Source organism: Lactuca virosa, chromosome 7 (genome assembly GCF_052849685.1).
Source record: "Lactuca virosa cultivar CGN04683 chromosome 7, Lactuca_virosa_CGN04683_v6, whole genome shotgun sequence".
Lineage (NCBI taxonomy): Eukaryota > Viridiplantae > Streptophyta > Magnoliopsida > Asterales > Asteraceae > Lactuca > Lactuca virosa.
This window is the reverse complement of record NC_136432.1, coordinates 250,644,467-250,662,153: the sequence shown is the minus strand read 5'-3', so window position 1 is coordinate 250,662,153 and position 17,687 is coordinate 250,644,467. Positions and strand designations below refer to the sequence as shown.

The 17,687-nt window shown below is 37.6% G+C and overlaps 1 protein-coding gene across 1 annotated transcript in view; it reads right to left on the bottom strand.

Moving 5' to 3' along the window:
- The window catches only part of LOC145127716 (protein FAR1-RELATED SEQUENCE 5-like), a 46,725-nt gene extending 42,229 nt beyond the window's left edge, over window positions 1-4,496 (bottom strand). The window contains exon 1 of the mRNA XM_079062862.1: window positions 4,314-4,496. Coding sequence (XP_078918988.1) covers window positions 4,314-4,496 — 183 coding nt within the window. The remainder of the gene's footprint in view (window positions 1-4,313) is intronic.
- Window positions 4,497-17,687: the final 13,191 nt, after the last annotated feature.

Genomic DNA, 17,687 nt, shown 5'->3' with positions numbered 1-17,687 from the left:
GAATAATGAGAGTTTCGTCCGATAGGCACTTCTTCAGATTTGATACATGGAAGACAGTGTGTACATTGCAGAGTTCGGGTGGTAACTGTAGCTTGTAGGCCACCGGACCGATCCTGGCGAGGATCTCGAATGGTCCGATGTATAGTGGATTTAACTTTCCCCGCTTTCCAAATCGGATCATCCCTTTCCAGGGAGAGACCTTGAGAAATACGCGATCACCGACCTGGAATTCCAGAGGCTTTCGCCTTGTGTCTGCATAGCTTTTCTGTCGATCTCTGGATGCCTTCAGGCGTTCCCGAATCTGAACGATCTTCTCAGTGGTTTCCCTGATGATTTCCGGTCGGACTAAAGTGTTGTTGGGTACCAGTCCCTGATGAATCAAAGAATCGAGTATTGAATTAATCAGAGTATGAATTCAAGTAAGAATGCGAAATTGAACACAGGATGTAAATATGATCTTGTTATGCTCTATTATGCTTTCGTATTTTTATTGAGTACAAATAGACAAGTCTGTAAAAGTCCTTATCTAACTCTAGTAAATAACCCTATTTATAGGGAACTGAAAGCATACAAAAAATATACTAAGGCCTTGACACTATCGCTTCGAATAAAAGGCGCCCTAGTAAAATACATTACAAAACTTTCGAAGAGTCTAAAACACACTTCGACTAATTACAACAATTCGACCCTTACAATCTCCCCCTTTGTAATCATAGTCGAAGTCTTCAATTAGTAAGAAGCGTGATGGAATACAGCAACACTCTTCGAATCTCCGTGTACCAGGAAATAATATTCTTTAGCTCTTTCTTATCACCTTCATTGTTTTTCTTGCAATGATTCATACGAACAATTAAGTTCGTATATTGAGACGTTGAATATCTCTCCACTTCGCTTGCTTGGAATAAGAATCGTTTAGCTTTTCCAGCTTTGTCTTTTCCTGCGAAGACTATTCCAAAAGGCTTCAGGCAAATTTCACCATCAGCATACTTCTTCAATTCCGCCTGAGTCTTCGTAGGAGCCATCAGTGCTTTTATTTCCATTCCCTTGGCAGTAGCTAATTCCACATCTGTTAGTGCCAAGCACTCATAATAGTTTTCGATAAAAATCTTGATGTGAGCAACTCCAAGCTTGAATTCATCCGGCTCAGTGTTTTGAAGGAATGAAAATGATTTGTCTTTTAAAAGCAATGCAACTTGTATAAGATCATACAAGTTCATCAATGGAAAGTCAGCAATCGTAAATTCGCAAATATTTCCATTTGCTCTGGCAACCACATACTTAACATTCTGGACTGTGTTTTCGAAAATCACATCCTTTTTCATACTGATCACTTTCTTGATTTTAACCAATGACCACACTTCCTCAGGGGCTTTTCCAAGAACAGCATGAAAACGAATTTTCATGTGTGTACCTTCATCCTTTTCTTTCAAATTCCCTTCGGCTTTGAACTGAGGCATGATAAACATCATTTCGTTTATCGGAAGATCCAGCTGACTTGCATCAGTATTCGTGACCAAATAACTCTGCTTTGGTTTCTTCTCGAATGTATACATGTGATTAAAAGCAACCTTGGCCTCAATTGTTTCGTAATTATAGTGTTTAGCTGGATCACCTTTATCCATTCCCTTCGGATCACTAGCACGCTGAGTCATAATTCTTTGAATAATCCTCAGTTTTTCAATTTCAGCTTCTGCTGCAGCCTTCTTTTCTTCTTTCGACTTTTCCACAAGAATTGATTTCCCTTTATCTTTCAAGGTTGGATTTTCAATTGTCTCTTTTGGATTCGAGCCACTCCCACCAGTCTCCGAAGATTTACCAATCACAATTCCTTTCGAAATTGGTCTTGCAATTGGCATTGTTGTTACGACTGTTGAAGTAACCAGTTCAGCAGAAACTATTACTGGTTTTGTTGTTGGGATTTTTGAAGGAAAAACTTTTCCCACAACTTTCGCATCCTCGCCACTAGCCTTCGACTCAGTAGTTTTTCTTTCTCCCCCTTGCACCCCTGTGAAAACAGGCGGGGCATTTGTTGTTAGAAGAAGGCTGGATATGCGAAAGAGAGGAGCAAGTTGCTTGTTGAGAATGGCTTCAAATTGGATAAACTTCTAGGATAAAAATTCAGGAGTAATCAATAGAGAAGAAACCGGCCTATCAGAAATCTCTTTTAACTCCTTGAGCAACGTAAGCACTTCCTCAAAGCTTGCACTTTCGGATGTTGAAAGTTGAGTTATTTGAGGACTCAAACTTTCACACAACTTAACAAATCGTGTGACTGCGTCACAAATGATATCAACCTTCTGATTTAAGGATGCATAATCTTGTTGAACAGTGGCAATTTCTTTTTGCATATCTTCACGAAGTTCGTGTATCTGCAAATTTACATCCTCCCTTACTTTCTTTACCTCTTGAACAAAAATAACATGTCGTTCCCTTATGACATTCTTCAAATTTTTCACATCACTTGTAAACATTGAATTTTAAGATTTGATCCAAAGTTCATTATTTTGATCATTATAATCAACCTTCTCCAGAATTCGAGACTCAGAGTCAGTAATCATTCCAGATACTTTACTAACAACTCTGGCTTCGAGCATTTTCAACAGTGAATCAACCTCCAAACTAGAAACAGATGAACCACCCCCTAGATCTGCTTGAGATTGAATTATTGAATTCAATTTCTGATTCAGAATTTTAAACTGCTTCATGGTCATTAGCATATGATCAGGAAATTGCTCTTCTTCTTCCTGGAATTCCAATTCCTCAAACATACCTCCAAACCCCTCATTATCAGTTTCTGTCTCCATAAAAATGGTTTCTTGAACAGGTGAAGTTGGTTTGGGTGGCTCAGTAGATTGTGAAGAAAAAATAGAAGTAAAGGGTTGATCAAGAATGTGTTCGAATGTTGGGGAATCTGTGGTTGAAGTTAGAGGAGTAGTGGATAATGGTAAAGAAACAATACTTTCAAAAGGAGCAGAAGTAACGTGACCTTGAGCTTCATTCTTCGAACCTCCTTCACCCATATCGACATTTGCATCCGTATCAGATACGTGTATAGGAATGCCTAAAGTGCGAACCGCCTCAGAAACTGATTTGGCAATCGAATCTTCGGGTGGTATGACGACTGTCTTCTCAGGAGTGGAACTTTCTGCGAGATGAGTGAACTCTGGGGTTTCTGGAATTCTTTCATCATCATCTTCTGTTGACTCAGTAGAAATCACAAATTTTCGAGTCTTCTTCTTCTTCTTCTTTGACAAACGTTTGGCCATATCCTCAGCCTTTCGTTTCTTGGATACCGGAGAAACAGGTGCTGGCACTTCTCGGATTAACACACCTTGATGAATGATTTGAGGTTTTCGAACCACTTTGTGTGTAGGAGACTTGCTTTTGTGGGTGGACTTCATTTTGATTCTTCGAAACATTCCAGTCTTCGAAGGAATGATTACATTTTCTTGTGTTTCTTCAAGAATGGGCTCAACCACTTGAGTCTCAGCAACAGATACTTCAACAATTTTAGGCTTCTTCTTTGGAGATTTCGAAGATGTCAAATCCTTGGTTTGCTTTTCAGAAGAAGCAGGTTCAGACTTCTTTGATCGTTTAGACTTCTTTTCTTCCCTTGGCAACAATATCCCAGTCTGAACAAAAGAATCAATTGTTTGCAAATATGCTACCAAAACTGAATTCGTAGGATCAACTCTTTTGAGCATCGAATCTGGAATACGAGCGACAGTTGGAAAATCATCAGCACTATCTATAACTTCCTTCGGATAGTGGTATGATTGAAAAACAACTTTTTCTTCATCATTTGGTACCAAAATCCCTCCCTTATTATAAAAATATTGCAAAATCAGGTTCCAATATCGTGCACACGAAATACCATGAATAGCATTCGTATGTTCTACACTCTTTTGGAATTCCTTCCATAATTGTGTAGAATAGTCCACTTGAAGATCATAATATATGCCAGCAACCATGGCATAAACCTCCATTCTTCCTTTGTCTAGACCAACTGTTCTCCCAGTCAAACATCGTAGAAAAATACCAAATAAGAAATTCCATAGTCGTGGAAGACCAGATTTCTTAAAATCACTAATCTTGGACAATGGTGGCTGATATCCCATCTCATTAAACATGTAGACGATTTGAGGGAATGTGAAATCAACATATGGAGGCGAATTCGGAATATTAAGAATTTGGCAGAAAAGTTTCTTGGATAGCCTGACCTTTTTGTCGTTCACCAGATAAAAAGTAATCGTATCAGATGCTTTGTTGTAAGTTGCAGTTGATCCTGCTTGAGAAAGCCAGGACATTGGAACAGAGAAAGAATTGAACATCGCCTCAGATAACACAGAGTTCTTCAAGGCAACGATGAGCATCTTCAATTCTTCCTGATATTGAGAAACTTCACCGTCCACGTAATAGTTAGTTGCTTGAATCTTCATTATTGGTACGGAAGAAACATCTTCAGTGGAAGGATCAACATGAACAGAAGTCGCCATTGTTAGGGTTTGAGGATTTTGAAAAGCAGAGAATTTAGAGAATTTTTGCTTTTGGAATGCGTAAACTGATAATGAACCCTTGAATCCCCTTTTATATGTAACCCTGAAGTTTGAATTTGAAGCAGGATGTGTATTTAATGATATCTGGCGTGGCACCTTGAAACTCGGACCATTACTGCATAAAAGTAGCCATGCGTCAAAAAGTAGCTGTCACATCGCCTTGAAAAACGGACAGAATACCATACGTCATTCAGAAACAGCCTGTCTTGTTTTCCCCAAGAATATTGTAACCGTCAAAACCCTTCGAATGGAAGCAAGGCTCTTTCACTTTTGGGATGAAAAGTGAAGTCATACGCCAGAAGTTCGAAATCATCAGCCTGAGTTGGTATTACTCAGAGCCTCAAGGATTTCGTGAGTGCAGTGTTCCAAAGAATGTAGACAAGAAACAAATATACGAAAAATATGGGATCTTGTGATGTCAAACCATTGACACAAAAGTAGATAAAATCCCGGGCAAAGATTACTTCATTAATCATTAAGAGAAATGATCAATAGCTTGTGTGGGTTCCCGTGAATTACAATCGAATACTTGTTGATAAGCATCGAAGGGTTTCTTTTATAATGCTTCGTGGGTAGTTCAAAATTTTCGTTACATGTCAACCTAAACATAAGGTGAGAAATTGTAACAGAAATTACTTGTTTGACCAGTGTAGTCAGTGACAAGTTGGCTTTTATAAATTTGAAATGACATTGATATTCGAATGAAACTCGCACGGAAATCATATTCAAAATTTTTTTTGTGTTGGATCTTGTTGGTTAACAAACATCGTGGGTTTCGAATGTTTGATCAAGACCACTCATTCGAAATGAATATGATTTGAAGTTTCGAATTATGGTACAGAAACAAAAGTTTCGTGAAAATCTGGAACATAGTTCCCCGTCAATTTCTTAAAAAGGTGATGAAAATTGGGTTTCACTTTCATCACGGTCTCATGATGTCAGATCATTAACACAGATTTTTGATATGTCTAAGTCTCGATGGGTTTGATCAGAGACCTCTCGGACATATGTTTTCGTGTGTGAGCGTGTAAGAATGTTATGGATGAAAAAGATTGATGTAGAAAACGAAAAGTACCTCTGTTATTTGTGGACAAAATAGAAAACTCTTAACTCATTTTGAGAAGAGTCAGGTAGCTCAGAGACTAATGTGAATATAAGCCTGATTGGGAAGAAATTTTCGTATGAAAAATTTCATTAAGGCTTTCGTACACACACATTGAGTCATGGAGGCTTTGGACAACATGCAGCAGCATGCTTCTAGCGACAACCTAACTAGTTCGAATGATGAAAAAGTTTATCGATTCATACGAAAAATATACCTGACCCTAGTACTGCAAACATAATCCCCTCTGTATTTTCATGATAATCTGCAACAAAATACTAAAAAGAAATAAGAATCAAAATATTTATGTTGTTTTGATTTTTCGAAAATAAAGAAAGAATAAACGAAAATCTTTTTGGATTTTTGAATTTTCGAAAATTGTAAAAGACATAAACAAATGAAAATCTTTTTGGATTTTTGAATTTTCGAAAAATGAAATGACAAAACAAATGAAAATCTTTTTGAATTTTTGAATTTTCGAAAATGAAATGACAAAACAAAAGAAAATCTTTTTGGATTTTTGAATTTTCGAAAATGAAATGACAAAACAAAAGAAAATCTTTTTACTTTTGAATTTTCGAAAATTAAATGGCAAAACAAAAGAAAATCTTTTTGGATTTTTGAATTTTCGAAAATTTAAATGGCAAAACAAAAGAAAATCTTTTTGGATTTTTGAATTTTCGAAAATTTAAAAGACATACTGTACTTGTTGTATAAACACGAAATTTTGTCATCCCCTGATAAGTGACCAATGTACGAATTCGAAGGGGTCGAAGCGTTGACTATGAACAGTAACCACTGAATCAACCCTTATAATGAGTGACAAATATACGAATTCGAAGGGGTCGAAGCGTTGACTATGAACAGTAACCTCTGAATACTGAACAACTTTGCATCGTCTTTTATTCAGCACCTCTGATTCATTCCTTGTCAACCATCATTCTCCTTTTTCGCATGGAACATAATTTCCATCTATCATTCCAAGTCCTTCAATTATTTTCACAAAGGATTTTTCATCCAAAGGTTTCGTGAAAATATCAGCTAACTGATCAGTTGTTTTCACGAAATGTACTTCAATATTTCCATCCTCCACGTGATCTTTGATGAAATGATAACGAAGAGCTATATGTTTAGTCTTCGAATGCTGCACATGATTATGACAAATTCTTATCGCACTTTGAGAATCACAATATAATGGAATCTTTTTCATATTTATTGCATAATCATGCAATTGACTTTGGATCCATATTATTTGTGAAGTGCAAGCAGCAGCAGCCACATATTCTGCTTCAGCTGTTGAAATTGATACGCATGTTTGCTTTTTCGACTGCCAGCTCACCAATTTTCCATCGAGAAATTGACATCCACCACTTGTGCTTTTTCGATCAAGATTACAACCTCCAAGTCTGCATCCAAATATGCTTGTACAAAGAACCCAGTTTTCGAAGGATACCACAATCCTAACGAAATTGTTCCTTTAAGATAACGAAAGATATTCTTCACTGCAGTGAGATGTGGTCCTCGTGGATTAGACTGATACCTAGCACAATTACATACAGAAAACATGATATCAGGTCTACTTGCTGTAAGATAAAGTAATGAACCAATCATGCTCCTATATAAAGTTATGTCAACTGCAGGTTTATCTAACGACGGTGTTAACTTTATGTCTGTTGCCATTGGAACTCGTAATTTTGTGCTATTCGTCAACCCAAACTTTTCGAGCAGATTCTTGGTATATTTTTCCTGATTAATAAAAATCCCTTCTCTGTTTTGACGAATATTCAGTCCAAGAAAATTATTGATTTTTCCCATCATGCTCATTTCAAACTTGCTTTTCATCAGATCTTCGAGTTCTCTAGACAAGGCAGGGTCAGTTGAGCCAAAAATAATATCATCAACATAAATTTGAACAAGCATTAGATGATTCCCCACTTTCTTTCGAAATAATGTGGGATCAACAGATCCTTGTTTAAATTTAGATTGTTTCAAAAATGAAGTAAGAGTTGCATACCATGTTCGTGGTGCTTGTTTCAAACCATAAACTGCCTTATCTAAAACATAAACATGATTAGGATATTCTTCGTTAATAAAACCTGGGGGTTGTTCCACATAAACAGTTTCTTCAAGCTCTCCATTTAAAAATGCACACTTCACGTCCATTTGATAAACATCAAAATCTTTGTGAGCAGCATAAGCCAGAAATATACGAACAGCCTCGAGTCTTGCGACAGGGGCAAAATTTTCTTCATAGTCAATTCCTTCTTGTTGTGAATATCCTTTAACAACAAGTCTGGCTTTGTTTCAAACAATGTTTCCATCTTTGTCGGTTTTATTTTTGAAAATCCATTTTAACCCGACAATCGAAACATTTTCAGGTTTAGGAATTAATCTCCAAACCTTGTTTCGTTCGAATTCAGACAATTCAGATTGCATTGCAACAACCCAATCTGAGTGTTCCATTGCAACCTTAATTGTTTTTGGTTCTATTTTTGAGATGAAAACATTGAACATGCAAAACTCTTGATGAGTATTTAATACCTCATTCTTTGCACGAATTTAAGCTCTTGTTAAAACTCCCTCTTGTGGATTCCCAATTACTTGATCCTTCGGAGGATCTCTTGTCCATTTTTCCATTGGCGGATATGCTGGATCAAATTCCAAAGGTGCATCTTCGTACATATCATCATTCTCTGAACCTGCAATCGAACAAGCATCATCAAAATCATTATTAGTCTCATTATTTTCTAAATGCTCCCCCTCAACATTATGCTCCCCCTCAACATCAGTATTCAATCTTTCTTTCTCCCCCTCGAAAGAATGCTCTTCGTCATCTAAAGTATTTGAATCCAAGTGCTCCCCCTCCACTGGATTGTTTTACATACTTTCGCCTATCTCTGGAGAAGTTGATGTTGAATCATCAGTAAGCTTCGTTAGTTCAGAGAGATGATTATCATTTGCATGTATTTCAGCATCAACAGCATGATCTGAAATTCCAGAAATTAAATCATAATCAATATCTAAGGATTGTGAAGATTCAGATTCATCTTGTATGTTTTTCAGAATAGGATGATTTTCAAAATGTGATGTTGTTTGTTTAATGTAGTAATCATCAAATGTAAGATTAAAAGTTTCTTCAACTTTTCGTGTTCTTTTATTCAACACACGATATGCGACTGAATTATGCGAATATCCCAAGAAAATCCCTTCATCTGCTTTAGCTTGAAATTTCGTAAGATGATCCCTGAGATTCATAATGAAGCATCTGCATCCGAAAACATGGAAAAATTTGACATTAGGTTTTCGATTGTTGAGAATTTCATATGGAGTAACGTTAAAACGACGATGAATGAAAGATCTGTTTTGAGTGAAACATGCGGTTGATACTGCTTCAGCCCAAAGGTATTGTGGAAGATTCGCGTATGCCAACATAGTCCTTGCTGCTTCGCATAGAGACCTATTTCTTCGTTCAACAACACCATTTTGTTGTGGTGTGTATGGAGATGAAAAATTATGCGAAATCCCTTTGTCCACCAAAAATGAATCAAGAACATTGTTCTTAAATTCAGTTCCATGATCACTCTTAATTTTTCGAACAATCTTCTTCAATGTTGTTTCCATCTTTTTGATGAAGTCAATCATGATTTGTGCAACTTCGGATTTAAGCCTGAGAAAATAAACCCATGTAAATCTTGAAAAGTCATCAACAATAACTAAAATGTACCGTTTCTTGTTGAGAGTGGAAACTGTCGAAGGACCACACAAATCAATATGTAAAAGCTCCAAAGGTGCGACAATTTTCGAATCAATCGTAATTGGATGACCTTGTTTATATTGCTTGCCAACTTCACAAGCTGCACATAAAGAATCATTGTCAAATTTAAGTACAGGTAAACCTCTTACCAGATCTTGTATCACTAGTTTATTGATATTTCGAAAATTGAGATGAGAAAGTCTTCGATGCCATAGCCAACTTAAGTCTGTTGTTGCTTTCGAAAGAAGGCATATAGCAGGTTTCCCTACTATCGGATTGATGTCCAGAGTGAACATGGCACCTTTCCTTTTGGATTTCAGTAACACTTCTTTTGTGTTGACATTCGAAATAATACTTCCTTCTTCGTTAAAAAGAACTTGATTACCAGTGCCCACAACAAGTTGAGAAACACTTATCAAGTTATGTTGAAGACCTTCAACATATCCAACACGATTCACTGTGAATTGTCCATTCGTGATCTTCCCATATCCTTTGACTTGACATTTTTTATTGTTCCCAAACTTCACTACTCCAGCATTTTTGATACTTCGAAAATCACGTAAATTCTCCTTCTTCCCAGTCATGTGACGAGATCAACCACTATCAATATACCATTTATTATCATATTGCTCGTCACATAGTACCTGCAATTAGTGGAAAATTTTAGGTACCCAAGGCTTTTTGGGTCCTTGGAAATTAGATTTCAATTTCGAATGTAATGAAGAACTTTTAACCCAATCACAAACTTTGGTTTTGAGACTATCAATTAAGTTTACTTCTTCATTTAAAGGAACCGAAACATAAGTGTTTGATGGTTTCGAATGTTCACTGACATTACCCTTCGTATTCTGAGTTTGTGAACGAACATTCTTTGCTTTTAATACTGGTTTCCAAGCTTTGACTGATATGTTTGAATCCTTAGAAGATGAACTGCCGTTTGATGAAGTATTCACATACTTTTCATATGCTTCGTGAATTTGCTCCTTTGAGAATGTATTCGACTGATACATCTTTCCTTTGCCTTCAAGCCAATGATCAATGTTCTTCCTTGAAGTTATTCCTTTTTCACGTGAAGTTTTCATATTTTCTTTCTTCGTTTTATTAGGAAAATTTGGCTTTTGAGGTACAAAATCAACTTTGGGATTTGATAGAAAAGAATGAGCATATGATGAATCAACTGTTGATTTAAAATGTTGACGTTGAAAGAATTTTTGATTTGGATTTGATTTATTTGAAAATGTTCTTGATTTATTAGTTTCTGAAACTTTCGAAAACCTTGTTTGTTTATTCACTTCATACCTTGAAGGATTTGTACGAAATGACTGTTGAGGTTTTGTTGAAAAAGAGGAATTTTTAGCTTTGAAAACATTTTTGGTTGATTGTGATTCATTCATCTTTTGAGACTCAACATTTTGCCAAAATATTTTCTTTCTTGCTTGTCTTTTTGAAATGTTGTTTTCCTTCGAAAATTTGTCAATTTGATCTTTAAATTCCTTAGAGTTTAGTTTGACAACTTTTTCACTTTCCTTTTCAACATGTTTTGAATTCTCTTTTTCAATTTTTGAATTTTCAATCCATTGTCTTTGTGGTTTTTGACGTTGAAACACATACGAATTCTTTGTTAAGTTGTTTTCAACTGTGCTTTGATTTGCGAAAAAACCTTCATCAGTTGTTTTTGAATTATCCTCCTCAACTAACTTCTTTAATTCTGGTTTGATATTTTCAACATTTCCTGTAGTTACGAAAACTTGATTTGGAAAAATGACATCATCTGTACATTTGAAATTTGGATAAACCACTGTATTCGTTTCAAGATAGTGTTCACCTTTTTCATTCATTACTTTTTCGAACTTTTGTGTATCACCATACACTTGATCAACCACTATTCGAGGAGTTTCTTCTTCCTTTGAAGATTTCTTTTCTTTCGAAATGTTTTCTTCTTCTTCTTCATCACTGTCATCAGTTTGACTATCTTTGAGATCCACAAAGTTCATATCATAAACTTTCGAAGTTGAGGGTATATCAGTTTCATTTTCAACCATCAAATCCTTAACTTTTTCTTTCCCTTTAGATGTTGAAGCAACATTAACAACAGACAACTGAGAACAATCAACATCTTCAAGTTCACTAATTTCACTAATATTGTCAGAATTATCTTCAATATCATCAAAATTAGATTGAGAATCAGAAGTTGAATTCTCAGTCTTTTTCAAAATTTGAATTTGTTCAGATTTAGTCAAAGTATCATTCACTATGTTAATTAATTCATTCGCATCAAGACATTCATCAATTTTGACAATTCCATATTTATATCTATCATCAGGAACTTTGTCAAAATCAGCTATTATTTGTTCACAATCATACGAAATATTATCTACCTTGGCTCTTTCGAATACTAAAAAAGGTAGTAATTTTCTATGTTGTTCTTTACTTATATCACTTGAATGATGTAAATAAGTTAATTTGCTATAAAGTCGTTTAGCAGAATTACAATAGATGTTTCTTTGTGCTAGCAAAAGTTTAACATCTCTCGATAAAGTATCCCTATCACACATAATATTTGTTATTTGTAATTCCAAACATTCAACTTTGCTTATTTTCATATCTAATCTCTTTTTGGCCTCTAACAACTCCAATGACAACTTGTTGGCCTCATTGGCAGACACAACAATTGAATCAAAATAAGTAACCGTCTCATCAAAAGAAATTAGTTCAGAATCATAAGCATGTGTAGGAATATTAAAAGATTCGAGAATTTTACGTACCTTTGTTGTCATTGGAGATTTGTCTGCCGTTTTAGATACGAAACATTGTCCTTTCACTTCGAATTCCTCATCATCTGAATCCTCCTCCATTTTCGCATACATCGCTCCATGCGTTGGATTCCTCTTCATCGTCTGACCCGGATGACCAGATTTGATAAGTTCCATCTTCATCCTCATGCTCACCCTTTGCAACCAATGACAAATTCTTGGCTTTAGCACGAACCACCTCAAGCTTCTCTGCATAATATGCCTCATCCTTGACCTTATTCTTCATCTCATCCTTCTTTCGAAGCATACAGTCATTCGCAAGATGATTAGCCCCGTTGCAATAATGACAATCTATTCCAGCATCTCCTTTCAGCTTCTTCTCACTCTTTCCTTCAGCTAATTTCGAATCTTCCTTCTCAACTTTCTTTTTCTCCTCAAGAACATTTTTACTCACAAAACTTCCTTTCGCCTCTGCAAGCTTAGTCTTCGAATTGAACGACTTTTTGAAAAATTTCTTAACACGATTATTCGAGTAAAATGCTATTGCTTCATCATCCGAATTCATGATGAATCCTTCTTCTTCCTCAAAATCACCATTTTCAGTTTCTTTCTCAGAAATCTTTGACACAAGAGCTAATGGACCTCCCAAATTCAGCTTTGATTCCTCAGCAATTTCATTTACCTCAATTTCGTGTGTTTTCAACTGATTGTACAAATCATTGAGAGTTGATGTATCAAAATTTTGCTGATTCTTTACCATCATACTCACACTTCTCCATTCTTTTCGAAGCCCCATTACAAAGATGAGATTGAATTCCATTGAAGTCCTGGTAATTCCATAGCGATTGCAACGATAGATTAACTCGTTCAGACGATCATAGTAAACTTCAATTGTTTCTCCTTCTTTTTGTTTGAAATCTTTCAACTCAACCAAACACTGTTTTACTGAATTGATTTTTGTCTTCTCACTTCCTTGAAACTTATCTTTCAGATTGTTCCAGACCTCCTTTGCAGTTGTACAACTCCTAACGTAATTATACACAACTGGAGGTAAAGCACCTCGCAGTTCCCTCATACACCTTTTCTCCAATTTCTTCAGACGATCACCTTGATTATCAACACCAGAATTTATGGAAGAAGATCCGATTGGTTGAACATTCACTGGAACATTGATACTTCCAGTGATACATGTCCATAATTCTTCATCAAGACCATTCAGATAATCCTGCATCCGATCAGCCCACTGATCATAATATTCAGGAATTAGCATTGAAATTTTGGTTGATGATCCTAACAGATGAGAGAACGAAGTCATTGAATTGAGATTGAAGCTCGCCATTGTTGTACGGAAGTTGATTTTGAAAATTTGTAAGAAAATTTGAAGATTTGACAACAGACTAGCTGAATCAGATCGGAATTATAAGAAGAACACTCGATTCAACAATTCAAATGCAGAATCAAATCACAAACTGAAATCTTAGACAACTTTTTCACGATCAAAAACTGCGGAAACTTTTGAACCAAAATTTGATTCAAAAACTTTTTGAATGGATGAAAATCAGATCACAAATGTGATTCCTGCTCTGATACCAATTGATGAATCAAAGAATCGAGTATTGAATTAATCAGAGTATGAATTCAAGTAAGAATGCAAAATTGAACACAGGATGTAAATATGATCTTGTTATGCTCTATTATGCTTTCGTATTTTTATAGAGTACAAATAGACAAGTCTGTAAAAGTCCTTATCTAACTCTAGTAAATAACCCTATTTATAGGGAACTGAAAGCATACAAAAAATATACTAAGGCCTTGACACTATCGGTTCGAATAAAAGGCGCCCTAGTAAAATACATTACAAAACATTCGAAGAGTCTAAAACACACTTCGACTAATTACAACAATTCGACCCTTACAGTCCCCTGGTCAGTTGAGTGTCTCCCACTTCTGCCCAACACAAGGGCGATCTGCATTTTCTTCCATAAAGGGCTTCAAAGGGAGCAACCTTAATGCTCGTGGGATAACTATTATTGTATGAGAATTCAACGAGTGGAAAATGAGCATCCCATGCCTTTATGAAATCTATTACACAGGCCCTGAGCATATCTTCCAAAGTTTGGATGGTCCTTTCACTCTGACCATCGGTTTGGGGATGGTAGGCAGTGCTCATATCGAGCTGGGTTCCCAACGATCTTTGGAGTGACTGCCAAAATCGTGACGTAAACCGACTATCTCTGTCAGAGATAATAGATATCAGCACGCCATGCAATCTCACCACCTCCTTTATGTAGATCCGAGTTAATCTCTCCATTTTGTATGTTTCTTTTATTGGTAGGAAATGGGCGGATTTAGTCAACCGGTCGACAATCACCCAAATGGCATCCAATCCTCCTGCCGTCTTGGGTAACTTGGTTATAAAATCCATTGTTATCCTCTCCCATTTCCACTCGGGCATAACCGACTGTTTTTATAATCCCGAGGGCTTCTAATACTCCACTTTAACTTTGGCACAAGTGAGGCACTTGCTTACGTAAGTGGCAATTTCTTCTTTCATGTTTGGCCACCAATATTGTTGCTTCAGATCCAAGTACATTTTATCAGCACCGAGATGGACTGAATATCTTGTCTTGTGCGCTTCGTTCATGACCACGTCTCTGAACCCTCCAAACTTTGGGATCCAAATTCGGTTCATGACGTAATAGGCTCCATCCTTTTTTATTTCGAGATTCTTCTCCATCCCACGCAACGCTTCAGTCGCAACGTTTTCTGGTTTCAAGGCCTCCAATTACGTATCCCTTATTTGCGTGGATAAGTGGGATCGGATGGTCAATGTTAGGGTTTTTGTTCGGCGGCCTGAGTATTCTTTTCTGCTTAAGGCATCGGCCACCACGTTAGCCTTGCATGGATGGTACTTGATCTCGCATTCATAATCATTAAGTAGCTCGACCCATCGACGATGCCTCATGTTCAGTTCTTTTTGGTTCAGAATATGTTGGAGGATTTTGTAGTCTGTGAAGGTGGTGCACTTGGTACCATAAAGGTAGTGCCTCCAAAATTTTAGGGCGAATACCGCAGCTCCCAGCTCGAGATCATGGGTGGTGTAATTCACCTCATGGTTTTTCAGCTTCCTGGATGCGTAGGGAATCACCTTACCACGTTGCATTAGCACAGAGCCCAAACCCTGGTTGGAAGCGTCGCAATATACAACGAAGTCTTTGGTTCCTTCTGGTAAAGATAGCATTGTTGCACTACAGAGGTCTCGCTTCAAGGTTTGGAAAGCAGCTTCTTGTTTGTCCGTCCAGTTGAAGGGTACGCCTTTTTATGTTAAAGTGGTGAGGGGATTGGCTATCTTGGAGAAGTTCTGAATAAACCTTCGGTAGTATCCTGCAAGGCCCAAGAATTGCCTGATCTCTGTTGGCGTCTTCGGGGTTGCCCAGCCTTCGATAGCCTTGATCTTGGAAGGATCCACATGAATCCCTTCCTCACTGACTACATGACCCAAGAAATTTACACTGCGAATCCAGAACTCGCATTTGGAGAGTTTTGCATATAGTTTTTCAGCTCTAAGAGTTTCCAGGACCTGACGTAGATGCTGACCGTGCTCCTCTTTACTTCAAGAGTATATGAGTATGTCATCAATGAAAATGATTAAGAAATTATCGAGGAATGGGCGGCATACTCGATTCATGAGGTCCATAAATGCTGCAGGAGCATTTGTTAGACCGAAAGGCATAGGAACGAATTCAAAATGGCCATATCGAGTTCAGAAAGCAGTTTTTGGAATATCTTCTTCCCGGAAGCGTAGCTGATGCTAACCGGATCTTAGATCTATTTTAGAAAAATAACTGGCTCCTTGAAGCTGGTCGAATAGATCATCAATCCGAGGAAGTGGATATCGATTTTTGATGGTGAGTTTTTTCAACTCTCGATAGTCGATGCACATTCTGAAGGATCCGTCCTTCTTCATGACAAACAAGACCGGAGCTCCCTAGGGTGAAAAGCTCGGCCTGATGAATCCTTTGTCTAAGAGTTCGCTTAATTGACTCGATAACTCCTACATTTCGGCGGGAACTAACATGTAGGGTGATTTGGCAATTGATGTGGCTCCCAGTATTAGGTCAATTTGAAATTCGACTTGTCTTTCTGGAGGTATTCCCGAAAGGTCTTCAGGAAATACATCCGGATAGTCACATGCCACTGGGATATCTTTTATGTTTATCTCTTCCTTTTGTTTATCCACAACGTGAGAAAGAAAGGCTTGATTCTTTTTGTGCAGGCACTTTTGTGCCTTGATACACGAGATAAGACGGAGATTGGCGCCAGGTTTATCACCGTAGATTATTAGGGTTTCGTGATTGGGGAGGTGAAGGCGAACGACTTTCCCGTGGCACATAATTTCAGCATGGTGGGGGCTTAACCAATCCATGCCGATTATCACATCGAAACTCCTAATATTTACTGGCATCATATCTATTTGAAATGAATGGTTGTTTAATGTTAATGTGCACCCTATGTAAATGTCTTTGGTTGTTTCATTTTTCCCATTAGCCATCTCCACCGTGAAGGCTTCGCTTAGCTTTTGGGGTTGTTGTTTTAGTAAGTGTTTGAATTCATTACTCACGAAACTCAGCTCAGCCCCACTATCAAATAAAATGCATGCGTAAGTTTTGTTGAGGGGAAACGTACCAGTAACCACCGCCAGATCTTGAATCGCCCCCCTGCCCCATTGTTAGGATCCTGCTTGATCCTCCTGCACCCTGGGTGTTGGCCTTGGGGCAGTTTCGTTTAAAATGACCAGTCTCTCCACATCCATAGCAGGTTTGACTGGCCCCAACGTTGTTGTTGTTGGGCTGCTGATTTTGTTGAGGTTGAGTACTGTAGTACCGGGCGGTATGCCCTTTGCGGTTGCAGTTGGTACACTGCATTTCTCGGCAAGCGTCGTGGTGGTGATAGTTGTATTTGTTACATTTCGGTAAGGTTCCTGCGTAGGGATTGGTAGTAGTTTGCGAGGATGAGGCTGGAGCAGCTGCGGCTGGTGCAACTTGAGTGGTAGCAGCGTGGACTGCTACGGTTTTCTACTTTTTAGAGGATCCCTGGTTCTGTCGTCCCTTTCTTTTGTTTTCCCCATTCTTCTTGTTATTCCCTTCCTTCTTGGTTTCGGTCTCAGTAGTTTTGGTACTTTCCTTGTTGCCATGATCGTAAAGCTTCTGAGCTAGCCTTTTCGCACTGTCAAAAGTCTCAGGGTTTGCTGCAATCACATTTCCTTGGATTGGGGAAGTTAATCCCCAAATGAACCGCTCAATCTTCTTTCCCTCTAATGTGATCATACCCAGGCACAGAAGGGTTAATTCACTGAACCTTGAGATGTAAGCCTCGATTTCTGAGTTTTGCACTGTGAGGTTCCATAACTCCTGCTCTAATTTTTGTACTTCCCCACGGGGACAGTACTCTGCCATCAACATTTCCTTGAGCTCCTCCCATGGCATGGCATTTTCCACTGGGAGTGTCAAAGCCTCCACATG